The 18,420-nt window shown below is 37.8% G+C and overlaps 1 protein-coding gene across 1 annotated transcript in view; it reads right to left on the bottom strand.

Moving 5' to 3' along the window:
* The window catches only part of TDRD3 (tudor domain containing 3), a 104,166-nt gene that overhangs the window by 52,152 nt on the left and 33,594 nt on the right, over window positions 1-18,420 (bottom strand). The window contains exons 2-3 of the mRNA XM_084294136.1: window positions 11,716-11,800; window positions 8,582-8,647 (exon numbers count right to left, since the gene is read on the bottom strand). Of these exons, the coding sequence (XP_084150262.1) occupies window positions 8,582-8,647; window positions 11,716-11,800 (151 nt within the window). The remainder of the gene's footprint in view (window positions 1-8,581; window positions 8,648-11,715; window positions 11,801-18,420) is intronic.

Below are 18,420 nucleotides of genomic sequence, written 5' to 3'. Positions count from 1 at the left end.
ACTGAACACAGTACTCAAGGTGCGGCCTCACCAGAGCCGAGTACAGGGGGACAATCACTTCCCTAGCCCTGCTGGCCACACTGCTTCTGATACAAGCCAGGATGCTGTCGGCCTTCTTGGCCACCTGAGCACACTGCTGGCTCATATTCAGCCGACTATCAACCATCACTCCCAGGTCCTTCTCTGCCTGGCAGCTTTCCAACCACTCATCTCCCAGCCTGTAGCTCTGCTTGGGGTTATTGCGCCCCAGGTGCAGGACCTGGCACTTGGCCTTGTTGAACTTCATGCAGTTGACCTCAGCCCATCGGTCCAGCCTATCCAGATCCTCCTGCAGAGCCTTCCTACTCTCGAGCAGATCAACACATGCACCTCACTTAGTGTCATCTGCAAACTTACTGAAGGTGCACTCAATGCCCTCATCCAGGTCATCGATAAAGATATTAAAGAGGACTGGCCCCAGTACTGAACCGTGGGGGAGGGACTGCACTAGTGACCGGCCTCCATTTTGGAGGATTTGACTCCATTCACCACAACAATTTGGGCCCGGCTATCCAGCCAGTTTTTAACCCAACTAAGTTCAAGCCATGAAGTTTAACGCCAGTTCAAGCCATGAGCAGCCAGCTTGTTGAGGAGAATGTTGAGGGAAACGGTGTCAAAAGCCTTACTGAAATCAAGGTAGACCACATTCACAGCCTCTCCCTCATCCACTAAGCGCCATCACTTTGTCATAGAAGGAGAAAGATTGTATACAAAAAAAACAGTTGCTCCAAAAAGTATTTGTTAACTGGACAGGCAACTGCACACATATTAATGAATAATCTTAGTTTTTCAATGTGAAAAGTACAGTATCATCTTCTACAATACACAGTATTGCACTAATGACATTATAATATTCATACTGAAAGTTTAAAATTTATTTATGTGAAAACTAGTAGATAAATCTGAACTCTTGACCTTGAAACGGGAGAATGAGACAAAGGGTAATGACTGGAAGTTGAGGTTTAATGAATTCAAAAGCAGAAGTAAGGCATATATGTTATCAAGTGATAATGAATTTCCAGAGTAAGTTACTTTTTTCTATAACACTATTTTAAAATACTTTTAAAATTTTATAACTAAAATTTATTTTAAATTGGTGCCAAGCTGGAATGTGAAAGATGATAGAATTACTTTGTTGACAGCCCTTTCAGTTTCCTGATTTCAGTACATCACCCTTCTCTTTGATGTCTTTTACTGACTACAGTAATGTGTTTCTTTTTCATTCTACTGAGATTTTAAGTGAAGTATTTGTCAAAATCATTCAAGTGTAGACTTTTAAGACCACCTTCATAATTTCAAAATGAAGTGCATCTATTTACTTTAAGAACCATTTGCCAAGCAGACCATGATTAGACAAAGCTTAGATTTCCTCAGCTTATATTTGTAGATAAATTCATATAAGAACCTACATGACTCTTGTAAAGAAGAACAAAAAAATGAAAACAGTATAAACAAATATCCACATTATTATGTGATACAATGTACTCAGGTCTTTCTAGACACAGTTTAAATAGATTAAAACATAATTTACTTATATTTAGTTAACTCTTCTTCAATACAAAGAAACATATTTAAGTACTTCACATTGTGTTCAGAAAAAGAGTGCGATGTTAACTATACGCTCTGACTGGAGGGGACTAGTAGATCAACTGTTAGATATACTATGTAGAACAAATCAAAAGCCCTTCCAGCAAATCCCAAAAGTCACTAAAACTATTTAATACCAGTGGTCTTCAAACAGTACTTACACTTGCCACAGGGTCAGCAAGTTAAGACATTGCCGCACACAAACAGGATGGCAGCAATTATCCTTACAACAAGAGATGTTCCAGATCAAGCTAGAACCAGAAGCATACTAACTTGCCAAAGTACTGTGATCAAGGTAGAAAATCTTCTAATAAATCAGTCCCTTCTGATCTCAAAGTTACAGAGGTAAAATCTGAAACAATTCCCAACAGCTACCTAATGATTTTTAGGTAATATAACAACTAGACTATAACCTACTGTTTTCAAGATACTGCCTGCCTAGAGGCATTGCTTTGACACACTCAACCTCATCTGAAAACTAAAAAGTCAACCTTTCACAAGGACTTTGCTATATCTATTATATCTAGCATTATCTACTTTTTCTCAAAAATACAGATGGAATCATGCCTCTTTAAAGCTCCTGAAATAGGCATTAGGAGCTAAGAACACAATCAAAACACTGAAAAGGTGAAGAGCTCAAGGATGAGAGCTTACCTAAAGCTGCTAAATAGCTCTCTCTAGACAGACTATCACTCAGTTCGATCTGTCAGCATCACTGCATGCACAGCCACAAGTACCTAAGCCTGTCAAAATCATCTCAATTATAAAAGATCAATGAAAAATTCATTTTTGACATATGGAGTTTCAAACACAGAGCAATCACTCTCAATGGAAGCTAAATACAAGCACCTCAAGACTGAAACTTTTTAATGCAGATCAGTTTTAACCGGAACAGCAAATTCAATCATGCCTTAAAATAAAAAAGGCTGTAGGAAACCATGACATCCACAATCAAAGAGATGGTAGCAGGCAACTAAGCACTGTTAGTTATACTAATGTACTGGCAGAAATTGGGAAGTGTAAGAGTAACTTAAAACAAGAATTAAAATATGTAGCAAGTTATGTTCTAACTGCTTACCATCAGCCTGTCAGCATTTGGAAAGCATTTCTCTGATGTTAGAAATGAAATCCTTTCTGAACACTCGTGAAATGAATGTTTCAATTGTAATTGAGCATACATACTCAAAAGAAAACGAAGCTATACCCTAAATGTAACATCATTACTAAATTGTACATTATAACTTGTTATAACAGACTTCCTTGCATCTTCATTACATTAAAAATACCTCACATATATGCATGGCATACAGTCATCTGGATGGAAATGCGAGGGTTCAGCCTTCTTAAATCCTATGCAAATGTGGCCATCTTGTGGTTAATGGTGGTTATATAGATTTTTAAGGCCACACAAAACAGATATAAATGAGCAAATAAAAGATTTTTGTGTATCAGTGACTAAAGTTGACAATCACATATATGGTCAACTGCCCACATTGTTTCACATTTAGACTCTATTATGTCTTTTATGAAAATATTTGCCTATCGTCTTAATGCTACAAATCGAAGTTATTTTCCATGCAAGATGAACAACAGAAATGTGTAATTTTTCTTCCCTCCTGAAGCATTTCTGAACCACAGGTACCTTCTACTGAGAGGTTACACAAACAATTATTTTTACACATCTCAAAATAGGCAGCAGCACTTACTAAGTAGGCAGATTTGCCTAACTTCACTAAACGAAAACTGTACCGTTAGGAAAGCAAAGATCAGTGTGCTATCTACTAGTTTGTGCTAAAAGCTATAAAAAAGTAATTCCCAGACTTTTTCTTTACAGTCCATACTTCTTTTCTAAAGCTGGAGGATTACCTTTCTCTAGCAAAAGGTTTACAGAGTGGTTTTTCTAGAATAACCATCTAAAAGCTATGATTTAAATAAAAAAGTTGATTAAAGTAAGACCAAACTAAATTTTAGCAGAAGTTCACACATAGAAAGTCCAATCTCCTTAGCAATGTCAACAGAAGCAGACAAGTTTGGAATTTAAGAAATAATAAAACAAAAATGAATGTGCGCCACAATTTTCCTTCATCCCATTTTCTCTGGCTTCTCAAAACCCCCATCACCGCTGCCAGGAGTTATCTACAAGAAAAAAAAGAAAAAAAAAAAAAAGAAAGCTTTTTCCCCCTGTTTGTATTTTTACTCTTTATGACTGAAAATGAAAGGAATAGATACACATTGATTTCTCTCAATTACCTGACTATATGGGAAATAGAAGTGCCTTGAATCAAGCAAACTTGAATTTTAAAAAATTTGGATTGGATTGGATTCCTGCAGCACACAATCCTACTATCCAGTCTTCCATCCCCATCAACAGTAAGACAACCCCCTGCAGAAATATATCAAGCTCTATTCACTAACAACAATGACAGATGCATTAAAAAAAAAAAAAAAAAAACTTAACTGCTACAGGGAAGAGATGTTCCAGAATATTATTGCACTGATTATTAAGCATCTTTTTTTTCAGTTTTTAATCTAGATTTCTTGAGTAGTTTAAATCAATTTCTCCACCAAAAATTCTCTTCCAATTTAAACTAATCTTACTCCTCTTTTATTACTTCCTTCTTTCTGATATGCTTACAAACTCTGTACCTCCTCCCTGATTCCAAGTTTGCTGCCTGGAAACATACTTTCCTTTCCACTTCCCACTTATCCTAGTAATACTCCCTTGTACTCGCAGTATCTCAATTTTACCTTTCTCAAAAACAATGACCAAAATTATACAATCGTCAGCTGCAACAAAACCTCTGCAATGTCTTCCCAGATATAGAGGTGTCTCAGAACACATCTTTATTCCACTTTCCTTTTCGCAGCCGCATTGCACTGTTTACAGGCAACAGCAACTTCTATAACCAAGTTTCTCTCCTCTGCATTGACTCCCAAATGAGGGAGTTCTAAGCCTACAGCAGGACTGTCAGTCCCCAAATATGTGATTTCACATTTTATACACGTAACTTTTGCTTACTTAGACACAGTAATCACAACTTCCATACACCTTCCTTATTTTGCCACAGAAGTTAGAATATCCATACTGAAAATGGAGGCAAAGTATCAAGCTAGGAAAAAAAAAATAAAATCATTTATCTCTTTGTTAAATATTTAATTTAAGAGCTTCTTTTATACTGAAATCCATGAGTCTGGATTTTAAATCATTGAAATCACATCATTACTCTCCCTAATCATTACTTCCCTTTTATCACTCTTTTCCTTTTTCAGTGGACAATTTTGGTTCTGAACATACACTGGATAACCTTAAATTAAAAGCCTGTTGATCTACAAATTAGTTGCTTATCCTCTAGCTCAGTAAGTCAACATAAAATCAATCACCAACCACTCTTCCCCACACACACACACACACACTCATCTTTTAAAATATAATAAATTTTTCACAAATCAACAAAACATCTCCAAGCATAAAGGTCACACTTGTAGGTTTTTCCTACAATCTACCAAAAAATGCATAATTTCCAACATCTTTTGCAAGAACAGCACTCTAAGTCTTGTCATCCAAGTGCAGTGACTTGTTTTTTACTTTGCGATCTGAAGCACTCCAAAAGACAAGGTCAAAAAACATTATTTCCAGTATTTCCAATGTCTGCAACGCACTTAAAATTGTTTGTTTAGTCAAAACTGCTAATCTAAAAAAGTTCACTCTTGTATTTCTCACTGGAATTCTAAACGAACAACATTAAGTGAAGAGACCTTTTATGAATATGCCATCCAACATTTGGAGCTCTGGGCAATGTACATAAGTACATGAACTTTACATTCTTTTTTTACAGGTCCGATGACTACAAGACACCATACACATTGCCTACCTTGAATAGCCTCAGAAATGATTTTACAATAAACTAATATCAAGCCTATGTTTTCTGTTAGTAATTAAATTGCATAGGTGTCATAGCCCTCCTACCCTCAAGCAAATCAGCACTCCCACCCAACTTGGTGTTATCAGTAAACTTGTGCTAAGAATGCACTTGATCCCCTCGTCCAGATCATTGAAAAAGATATTAAGTAGAATTGGCCCCAGTACTGAGCCCTGGAGAAACTGCTAGTGACTGGCCTCCAGCTGGATTTAACTCCATTCACAACAACACTTTGGGCCTGGCCACCCAGACAGTTTTTTACCCAGTTAAGAGTACAACCATCCAAGCCATGAGCAGCCAGCTTCTCCAGAAAGATGCTGTGGGAAACTGTGTCAAAAGCTTTAGGAAAGCCTAAATAAACAACACCCACAGCCTATTCCTCATCTACTAAGCATGTCACCTTGCCCTAGAAGCAGATCATGTACTTCAAGCAAGACCTGCCTTTCATAAAGCCATGGTGACTGGGCCTGAACACCTGGCTGTCATGCATGTTCTGCCTGATGGCACTCAGGATGATCTGTTCCATAGCCTCTACTGGCACTAAAATGGAGAAGTTACTAGGTATATTCTCAAGCAAACAGCTGAACAATTACCTCTAAAGAAACCCAACAGTAATTCAACTGTGGAGAAAAAAAAAAAAAAAAAACTATAAAAATCACTTCCAACTGAAAATGTTTCAGTTGGAAACTAAAATAGCAAACCTAAATATGAAAAGCATTATAATACACCCAACAATACTTGGAGAATTATATTCATCATAAAATGGTTTGGATTGGAAGCCACCTTACAGATATAGTTCCAGACCCCCTGCCATGGGCAGGGATTCCTCCCACCAGACCAGATTGCTCAAAGCCCCATCCAGCCTGGCCTTGAACACTTCCAGAGATGGGGCATCCACAGCTTCTCTCAGCAACCTGTTCCAGTGCCTCACCACCCTCATAGTAAAAAAAATTTACCCTCATATTAACTAAATTTGCCCTTTTCTAGGGCAAATTGCCCTTAAAACTGTTACCCCTTGTACTATCACAACACCTCAGAGTAAAGAGTCCTTACCCATCTTTCTTATGGGCACCCAACAGGTACTGGAAGGCTGCTATAAGGTCTCCCTGGTGCCTGCTCTTCTCCAGGTTGAACAATCCCAACTCACTCCCTCAGCCTGTCTTCACTGAAGTGCTCGAGCCCCACTGTCATTCTTGACTCCCCTGGACTCATTACTAGGCCCATGTCCTATAGGACGTACCTACTATGTCCACGTACTTCTTATGCTGGGGGTCCCAGAGCTGAACCCAGTACCCTAGGAGGGGTCTCATAAAAGTAGAGCAGAGGGGGACAATCACCTCCCTCAGCCTGCTGGCCACGCTTCTTTTGATGCAGCCTGCTTTCTGGGCTGCAAGCATGTATCATCTGCTCTGGCCCTTCAGCAACCAACACCCCTACGTCTTTCTCATCTGGGCTGCTCTCAATCCATTCCCTGCCCAGCATGTTATTTGTCCCTGGGATTGCCCTGACCCAGGTACAGAGCATTGCACTTGACCTCGTTGAAGTATTTAACCAAATATGTTTAGATTTTGTCAATACTACAGGATATGAAGTGCAGAATTCAGTAATACTCAATTAAGCAACTGCAAAATGAACAGTGTAAAAACAGATGATGAGAAGTATTTTATTTGTTTTCAATACTTCAAAAACAGAATGCTGACGGGGAAGAAAAATATTCAAATCACAGATATAAGAAAAAGCCTAGATTTATTTTTTTTTCATTTTTCTAGTTGGAAAAAAAAAAAAAAAAAAAAAGCTTTAAGCACTGAAATATCTTTAACGGTATGTTATTCCAAATCATAAAAAGGTAAACAATCTATCAGAATTAATTCATAAACTAACACCTTGGGAAAAAGGAAAAAAAAAAAAAAAAAAAAAAGGATAATATTTTGAAGTAGCACTTGCAAAAACAGTTCCATATAGTAAGAAATAAAATTAATAATACTTCTTCCAGAAAGTTGTTTTAATAAGTAATGGGTTTCATGCATGGACTGCTGTCTGGCTAACCACTATGAACTATCACCCAAGCATGGTATCTCTCAAGTGGGCTTTTCATAGCTGACAATGATGTTCCTCTGTTGTTGTTCCAGAAGCTTGTGGTATATCAGTCACCACCCCATTCGGACAATAGCATCAACAGAAATAAATCCAAACAGCTCTTAAACAGCCTCTCTCATCAATCTTGCTTTCTCAAAAGAATGCTGCCTTGATTTATTGCTATAGTGAATTTCAACAGTAATGAAATATGTTTCTCAAGAACCTTCACATCAAAAATACAGATCATCAATACTGGGAGATTAGGGATAATGATTTGAATGGAGAACTACCACTAGCTTTAAAATAAAAACTCCTTCATTTATCCACTCTCTTAAATGAATGCAAGGAAGAAAACAGGAAGGGTATACCAATGAGGTCAAATTCAATTTTTATCTGAACATACAGTGTATATGTCAAAAATATGGCATATCTAAACTTTGAATATAATACTACCTGTGGAATATAAAGCATTGCATCATCTGACATGGTTTATCCACATAACCCATAAGCTGCACAACCACAGGTAAATTACAAAGTTTATAACCTTAATCATGTTTATCTGTGGATATTGTGAAGACAGTATCAACATTTATCATTGTGTATCATAATTATACAACTGCTTTCCTTTATTCCTAACCTGCTTTGCTGCACTCAGAAGAATAAAGAAAAAAAAAAAGAACTTTTGATACTATGTCAAGATCAAAGAGGTTAAACTGTTTCTGAGCGAAAAGGAAGTTGTTAGGATCGTTCATGTTTATTTAAGCATTTCAAAGTTCAGAAGTAAAAAGTCTTCATTATAAAGCATAGTGAGCAAACTAATGTAAATATATTTATTGTATAATGCACTCAAATATTGGCTTCATTTGTATGTTGAATAATGACAAAAACAGACTAACGCAGTGCAGCAGTCTGTCATCACACAGAAATCACAACAAAAGAAGTGAAATAATATTGTCTACCTTTTCCACCTTTCCACCATTGATGTCACTGGGGAGGAATTTCTTGCCAATAGTTCTTAAATCTGTCTGAAATTAACAGAGAAGACAAGAGAATATTAACCTAAAATATCCCATTTTAAAAAAAGGTATTATAAAAAGCAAAAAGTGCATTTCTTCTATACTGCCAATCACTTGTACAGTATTAAAAAAGTCCCTCTAACCTCTAACCCTCCATGTAAGATGAAAAAAAATCAACTACTTAAAGTAATTTTCAACACATTTTCAAAGATAGTTAAAAATGCTTTTAATTGTTGAAAAGAAATGACTAAGTAATGCTTACTTATTAGACTCAACTCTGATGTTTAATACAGGCAAACTTCTTCCTTTTTCATCTGGCACTTAAGAGAAAAGCATTTTTAATTTTTGTGTTTTTACACATACAAATCCATCATCAAAGGTTGGGAACATTTCTGCAATTAAACCTAGAGTAAAAGTCTACATCACATTTCTATTAAATGCTTTTCACCTTAAATGTCTGCCTGATTATTTCTTTTGGAAGTGAGGTAAACAGCTATGTGACATTATTCAGCAACTATGCAACACAGCTGTTGATGGTATTTAACTGAAGAACTCATATGATCAAAGGAACAAATCTCTACAAAAACACCTTCCCCTAACCACAGTTTGGACATGCATATCAATCAGGATGATGCATGACAAAAGGATGGCCTGGATGGCTTATATGTGCAGCATGTTAAAATAGGAAATGGAGTAAAAACTAATTAAACTTTACACATCAAGTTTTTGCATAGGGACCTGGACAGGTTGGATCAATGGGCAGAGGCCAATGGGAGGTTCAACATGGCTAAGTGCTGGGTCCTGCACTTTGGCCACGACAGCCCCATGCAACGCTACAGGCTTGGTGCAGAGTGGCTCAAAAGCTGTGCAGAGGAAAAGGATCTGGGGGTGCTGGTTGATGCTCGCCTGAACATGAGCCACCAGTGTGCCCAGGTGGCCAAGAAGGCCAACGGCATCCTGGCTTGTATCAGGAATAGTGTAGCCAGCAGGGCCAGGGAGGTGATTATTCCCCTACACTCTGATCTGGTGAGGCCGCAGTTTGAGTACTGTGTTCACTTTTGGGCCCCTCAGTACATTGAGGCCCTGGAGCACATCCAGAGCAGGGCTATGAAACTGGTGAAGGGCCTGGAACACAAGTCCTATAAAGAGAGGCTGAAGGAACTGGGGTTGTTTAGTATGGAGAAGAGAAGGCTCAGGGGAGACTTTATTGCTCTCTACAAATACCTGAAAGGAAGCTGTGGGGAGCTGTGGGTTGGCCTCTTCCCACAGGTAACTAGTGTTAGGACTAGAGAGAATGGCCTCAAGTTGTGCCAGGGGAGGTTCAGGTTGGAAATTACGACATATTTTTTCTTAGAGAAAGCAGTCAGGCATTGAAACAGGTTGCCCAGGGAGGTGGTGGCATCACTGTCCCTGGGGGTGTTTAAGGAAGAGGTTGGACGTGGTGCTTAGGGACATGGTCTAGTGGGTGATAGTGGTGGTAGGGGAATGGTTGGACCAGATTATCTTGGAGGTCTCTTCAATATGAATCTTAATGATTCTATAGTGCACTTACATTTCTTAAGACTAAAAAAGACAAACAAAAAAACAGTAGTGCAGACAAAAACACTTACGTTTTCTAAATTCCTTGGCTTGAAATAATTTTGTTTAAAACAGAACATGCTGCTGCAGATTCCTATATTGAAGATGCTTATTTATTCAGGTCACAAATGCTTCCTTCTAAAGAAGAAGGGCTAAGCAGAATTGCTACTAGAACTTATACTAACTTGCCATTAACACATGCCAATGAACTACTGTATCTAGAACTGAGTAGCACTATATTTTAGCATGTAAAATGCTGCAAGCAAGTGCTTCATTCCATTTTTTTTTGGCTGAGTAACACTGGCATCCTGTAGAGAGTAAGAATAATTGTAGGGATGCTCTGCAGATATTCAGAGTGAATACAGTAAAAGAGCGGATAGATGCTCAAATTGTTTTCTATTGCAAAACACAGCCATAGAGCGATAAAAAAGCACATTTGGTTTTCAATCTGAGCCCACATGATGAAACCAATCTGTCATCTGTCAGTTATTTATCTCTGAATAGCACACAAACTTCTATAAACTGTTCTGCAATGTTCCGTATCCATACAATTGACAAGTCTCCAGCAAGATGCTTTGCAACCACAGCAGCAGGAAGGGGAAAACACTTCAAGTCTGTTGCAAGATCTTATACAAAATAAAACCATTTGAAGAACTGAAGGAATGTTTATGTCCATTTCATACTTATTTCGGCAATTCACAAAAACACCTAAACTGGCTTCTTTCTTGGTTTCTTTTGTCCAAAATTACTCTAACAGTTAATGAGAGGTGTCAGTTTTTGAGAGATGGAATCTAAACTCACTTTTATCCTGTCTTTCAAGCCACACCACTTTCCCCTAACTTACCCAACAGGCAACTTAATCTTCTGGGCATCAAAACAACTGACAATGAAAAAACATTGATAACCAATTAAACTGGCTTTGAACACTGGCATAACATTTTTGTTTTATTGTGATTTTGATTATCCATCAAACAAGCTGGAAACGCAGTACTTATTTGTGAATTTCCTTGTCAGCAGAAATAATTACGACCAATCCAGATTTCTACAGTAAATCCAGCAACTGTTTGTAGTTACATAAAAATGTACACATTGCATGCTTTAAAGAACAGCATGCCCAGAAGTCAAACTAAGGATGTTTTACTCATCCCAAACTAATAGTTTGCACTGTAATTTCATGCTCATGTCCATACATAGCAGTCCTGATTTTATTATTGCTTGCACTTTGACTTCAGATTTAAATTTGAAAAAAAAATATTTTCCTACTACAAAGTATGTTCATTTTTCTCCCCCCTAGGTTTAACAGTTTGGTATAGAGGTCACATCCACATAAAATTAAGAAATAATTCATATATGCCAGGAGGGAGGAAGGCACCTTGTCCTTTACATAAATCACACAGACAACTGTATATTTAATTAGCCTCACACACTTATACCTGACCCTTTAGATATATTGTTTTTAGCATGATTTGTCAGAAAAAAAGTTCACAATCATAACTTACATTAAGGGCAACTAGGATAATGTCATTTGTATTGACTTTTTCAGATGAACTTATACAAGCTTCGATTCCTTCATCTGAAAGATACCTGTTAAAGAAGAAAAAAAAAAATATATATATATATATTAGAATATCACATTACTTATATAATAGTCAAACATTTGTTTCGCAGGTAAAGATTATTGTTAGCTTCTATTTTCTATGCTAATGAAGCACAGCTTAAAAAACTACTTAGAAAAAGACTTCATGTAGTCAGTTCCATTATACTGAGGTAAGATTAAGAGAATCATTTTTTCTTTTCAAAAAATAACAGCAACTATTTTCAACACATACCCACAACCAAGATTACAGGAACCTGGTTTAAAAAAAAAGAAATCAACCTCTTTCTTTACATTACCCAGTATTATAGCGACATACACATGCATTTGTAAGGAAAAAAAATATCAAGCAAAACAAAACAAAACAAAACAAAAAGAAACAAACCACATCTGTTTCTAAAGAGCATGATGACACAGTTAAACGCTCAAAGGCTGAGCAATACAACACCACCATCCAATACAATTAATAAATAAAATTTGTTCATCTGAAAACTAAGGAAGTTAATCCATTACGAAGGGATTTGGCTAATAAATTCAGAAGGGCTGACGATGTCTCGAGGTCCCTTCCAACCCCTACAATTCTGTGATTCTGTGACCTATTATGACTTCCAAAAACACTTAGCAAAGATGTTTTTAGCTCAACTCGAGCGGTCAGAAATTGTGATATTTGTTATTTATCTTGCCTCACTTATTTCAAGCCCCTGCTTTCATTCTTACATAGCTGGCTATCTGTTTTCTCTGCAGAGCACTTAGTTTTCCTTTAAACATCACAGCAATCACTCAATAATTGATAATTGCTAGAAACTGAACCTGAAACACAGTACTTGCCCAAATTATATTCTCATACTAACTACCTAACAAGAAACCACCATTTCTCAAAGAACAACACAAGATGTATGAAAGAAAGCTTAATATGCTTTAATAAATATTAGAAATATGCACTCCAGAGTACTTCAAGAAATACTTAAAGAAAGCAACATCCAGGTGTAACATATAACTCTAATATAAACATGTGAAGGAAGAATCGATAGACCTTTTTAGTTCTAGCCCAGCTAACAGGAACAGCTCCAGCCCTGACAGCGTTGCCAGACTAATTAATGATCCCAGCTGAGCTCTAACCCAGACACCTGAGAGGAACTAGCTGTTCCCGTCAGACACTGACATCTAGCAAGTCCTGAGGGAACAGAATACCACCAAAAAAAAAAAAAAAAAAAAAAAAAGGCACTAAAGAGGAAGGGGGGAGAGAAAAAACACACTCATATATAACAACGTGAAAGAAACAATCCGATTTTACATATAGAAGGCACACACTTGAGAATAATAAGGTGGCAGGATTTGTTAGCCTGCGCAGGAACATAGGATTTCTCAGCAGTGTCTTGGATCTCACGTATTGCCGCCTGGGAAGACACGAAGTGGCAATTCCTACCTGGGATTAGCAGACGGACCTCATTAGCTGGAGTAGGCGTAAAGTGGGACACAATTCCCACTCTGCCAGGGGAAACTACAACAGGTATGTCCTAGAGGGAGGACCCTGTAAACCACAGTGGAAGCCTTGAGTAATTACAACAGACTTCTAGAGAGAGAAACAGCACAGGAGATACAAGTTTACCTCCTGTTATCTTCAGTACAAAGTTGAATATCAGCTGTACCAGGCTGGGAATACAAAACCCATGAGCTGAATTCGAGACAAGATGTGGAAACATTCCTCCTCCTCTGCAAATTAAGTAATTCTTCAGTTTCTGCTGAAACTAGCAGAACTGCAATTCTGTTATGAGCTACAGTCTTGTACTTAGATGTAGGCACTAACATTTTCCAGCAAGAAAAAATATATATATTTTTAGCAAGTAAACAACAATCTGACCCAGAATTAAATTTTCCTGAGATGGGATAAAATTGATTACTTCTGCCATCATAAAATTCGCTGCTGAGTCATGCTGCAATTTCTCACTTCAAAGTGAAGACTGAAACAGTGCTGATAAAATCCCACTCTGCTTTAGTCCAAATTTTCAGTTTATAACTTAGCAGTTAGTTTGTCTCATTACTTCAGAGGGCTGTTTTGAGCCAGGAAAGATAAATACACACAAACAGCAGAAAAGGCCTTTCATTTTTGACTTACACTAGTTTAAGCAACAGCATTTTGGAGACACATTGCCCACACCTGACTGAAACCTCCATCAGAGTTACAGAGGCACCAACCTATAACCAAATGACATCTGCAGACATCTGCTGCCCTGATAAAGCAAGCACCACAGCTTTTCAGCAAAAGCATGAGTTAAAAGCACAGTTTTTTAAATAGTTAAAAAATAAAAAAAAAATAAAAAATAAGCTCTATCGTCATCAAAGTGGGGTGATATTTTAAAAGCAAAAAACCACTACCCTAAACTATACAGGTATTCATTATTGAAAAAATAAATTAAATACATGAGAACAATTCTCAGAAGCAAAATTACTTTCAAGAAGAAAGATCAAATCAGTAATTATCTCTGCAAAACTATATTGAAGAACTTCAACAGACACAGAAGAAAATTTCTGAACTGGAAGCTTTTCAGGTGTTGCTTCTGTGCAACAGGGACAAAGAAGTGCAGATATCACCAGAAATAAATGGTCAGGAACTGCGTAGGGAACAAATTGTAACCAGAAAGGCTGTACACACTAAGTAATCAAAACATACATTTCTCCTACCTTGATAGAAGCCTGGAACTAGGGTATGTCAGGCCAATCTTTCCTACTTTGCCCTAGTAACTCTCTTATGGACTGCTTTATACAGACAGTACTCCAAATGCACATCTAGGTTTTCTTCAAATTTTTGCAGAAAGCTCTTACTTAAAATAAAAGAATTTGTTCTCCTTACCCTCTGTTTTATCTCCTGTAAGAACTAGCTATGTTTTAGTTTTGAATATTTCCTGCTACAGGTCCAGAAATTATTTCATTTAAAATAAATAAAAGGAGTATTTCTAAGAATTTTTTATTTTAAAGTAGATGCAGTTGTACAGGAAAACATATATCCATATTTCTCAAGCATTAAAAGGGAGTTACAACAGGCAGGATTAGCCCTTCAGTAAGCATAATCCTCAAAATGTATGGATTATAAAGTCTGAAATTCTTTTTCCAGACTCCAGAGGAAAGAGAGTTCCCTTTTCAATCTGCTCTTAATGTGCCGTGATGGGTATGTGATGGGTAACGTGCTTAATGGGTATGTAATGTGCTGTAGGTAGGACCTTTATAGCAAAAGGTCACTTGATCTTTTTGTTCACTCTATTATAGAAAAGAAGAAAATCTGAACCTGAACCAAACCCAAAATCAGAGAAAAATTCCTCAGAAGTCAAAGAGAACAGCCCTGGAGCTCAGTGCCTCATTGCCTGCACCCACGTTACCTGTTCTGCACATTTTGCAAAATACCACGACCTACCGCAACCCCAGATAATGCAGGGGGAACGACGAAGTGATCCTATTACACTAACCCAATGCATTTCTACCGCCCAGGGCTGGGAGGCAATCCTAATCCATCCATGAACTGTCTCACCCTGCTGGAACCTGCTGGTGAACTCAGTGCCCTGGCTAATCCCTGCTCTGCACACCTCCATCCCGAGACGTTTCTTCTCCCTTTGCTTTGAAAGGGAAGGGGGCACCAGGAACAACCCGGCACATGAATGCTGCTGGTACCACCACCTCCTTCAGAAGAAATTCCCTTGGGATTTCCCCTGAAGAAGCATTTCAGAATTACACAAATTTGCTTAAGGAGAAGGAGCAGGTAAAAGAACAGTGAAATAAATGACCACGAAGTGTGGAGTGAAAAAAGCCGAGAGTCACAAAGCCTTTTAAAAAGTAAAAGGCTAGCCAGCAGCTGGCCACTGACATCTTACACTGACAGCAAGGAGACGAATTATTTCCTTCACATGCAATGCAGATAACACTATCCTGGGTGATGAGACTGAAAGGCTTAAAAGGAGGCAACTAGCTTCCAGCTGGCAGCTTGAGTTTTGGCTCTATCCACCATACGCTTAAATAACCTAACACTATTTTTGAGGAAATTGTGTGTGCGGGTGTGTGCACACGTGTAAATCACTGAGTTTTTTAAGGAACTGGTAACGGTAATAGCATAAATTGCGACAACTTTTGGTTTCTAAGGAAAAAGTACTCACAAGGCTTGTACAGCCTCCGAAGCTATAAACTGAGGTAATGCAGACAATTGTATTGATTTCAAAGGAATTGTGCCAAGTAATGCTGTATGAGTCACACAGGGATTTGGGGGCTTTCAAACGTTAATACATATTAAAAAATAAGAAATAAAATCAGTTTACAATCGAATGGGCTCCAAGCTGCTTCATACAGCTGAGATGTTTATCCATGGATCATTCTCTTGGGAGAGGAGACCAGAAGAGAGAGGAAACACAGCAGGGAGAGGAAAATAAATGCTTCTACTGTGATTCTTCCACATTATGTTTGCCGAAACCTGAGGGATATTTGTCTCACATATTCCTCCCCCACACATCCAGCTCAGCTCATCTGAGACATGCAGCAGTGCAATCCTCTTAGCAACAGCTTTCGTCAGAAGAGCATCTCCTCTTTAAACTAAAAGCACCTGTTCTTACACCTCGGGATGAGCGCTGTACCCACACTATTATTAAACAAGCCATTCGTAATGCATCAGCATTTTCCATGTGAACCATTCACATATAAACCCAAATCTGCAATTTTTCTGTCAAAATGTTCGCTATAAGCTCCTACAAAAAATAGTTTCAGTAATTCTCCCTAACACACAGAAAAACATATTCTGACTCCTTCGTTCCAAGCACGGTATCACCCTAACAGCCCCCTTTCTTTCCCATGTTACAAATATCCATTCTCCTTTTTGATATTTCCCGTTGCTGGGGGCTGTAATTCTGTAGTACCAGTCACAACTGCATCTCTAGCTATCTCATTTTATCCTCTGCTTTACTTCATCAGGAACAAATCACACCTGACATGCCCTGCACAGACAGATTTGTTATGGCTACACTATTACCACCTGCATAAAAGCAATCCCTGGTATCAAGTAAAATGCATTTTTGCTTGCCTGCTCTGTACTGCTGGATCAAATACTCTGTGCCCATACATGTGCATGTGCACACACAGAAGTTTTACAATGTTTAATTTAAAAGCTTTATTCTAAAATTAAATCCACCTAATATGCAACTTTCCTAATGCACAAGCAGCTTTCTTGAAATGCTGGGTTTGCTATTTGCAATTCACAGTTCATGGTCAACCAAAAATCTTCAGCTACCTTCAATCCTTTTCCTGTACTGCATTACAGAGGATTTCTAGAAAAGTGTATTTTCCTCCTATCATCTCTACAATTAATGTTTTATTAAAGGAGAAACTTTCTTTAGGGAAACAAATAAGGGAAAATAACATCAATAAACATGCTGTATAAAATTCACCTATATCAGATTCACTCCTCTTCATAAAACCGCTGTGACATTAGCAGAAAATGCAAACTGCCTTACCAGTATTTCTTGTAATTCTGTCAGCCACATGAAACAATCCTGAAGTTTCATTATATGTAAATGTAACATTGCTATTTTCTATGTGTGTGTACACAAAAATCAGAATGTTCCTTCCATTCCTTCCCACAGAAAACAGATTTATACAATCATGCCACCTACAAGGTAATCTCTTAAACCAAAAATATTTGTAGAGAGCATTCACATTTCTCATACTTAGTAGCACCACGAGCGATGAGAGAACAATTTTCACAAAGCCAAGTGCAATTTAATGCACTTGTGGGAGACCACCACTGGGTGCCACTATTGCTCCACAGCAGAGCACTACATCTTACACTAGCTATTTTAGATTTGTAGTACTCTTTTGATAGGGTTTCAAAGTGTTCTGCTGAATTTCGGTTGTATAAAGGAATTAGACCACAGTACTACAAATTTTATTGAGGGACTATCATTAAAGCTGTTTAAAAAAATTACAAAACACATTTTGAAACGTTATTATGGTAAACATGAAAATCAGATTTAAAAATCAGGCTTCTTCTTGCCCCATAACCTGCATAACAACACTGGGAAAGCAATTGACATTCTTCTTTCTTTAAATAAAACACTCAGAAGTTGAAAGGATGGTGTAGTATTATGCAAACTACCAGTGAAAATAAAACAGAACCTAAAAGGTGAAGAACGGGGAAGGTTTGAAAGGGTTCAAACATTCTGCCAAAATCAGGGCCGACTTCTTCTTTCTTTCTCTGCAAGGCAAACGTCTGTCAGTAATGACAAATAACCTCCACTGTAGTGTCAGTGGCATTCCTGGCAATTTTACGATTACTATTCAGACACCCAAGACAGTGACAGTTTCCCAACATCTAACCCCGCTGCATCACCTGCTGTTCCCTCTTGTTTTCTCCACATCTGTGGGGAAAAGACTATGCCATTGCTTTTTTCAAAGATCACGTTCAAAGACTTCTTCCCTCCCTCATATTGCTCTGTATCTTGTACATACAGAGATGATCACAGCTAGCCAGGCGTGTTTTATTCTCCCATCACCCCTCCCACTTGTTAATATTACTTTGAGTCCTAACCCTGATCACTAACAGCTTTGCATTCCTAAGGAGCTTTATCTTGCGTTTAAG

This window comes from Netta rufina (assembly GCF_964035555.1).
Source record: "Netta rufina genome assembly, chromosome: 1".
Classification (NCBI taxonomy): Eukaryota; Metazoa; Chordata; class Aves; order Anseriformes; family Anatidae; genus Netta; species Netta rufina.
This window is presented reverse-complemented; position numbering and strand designations above follow the sequence as displayed.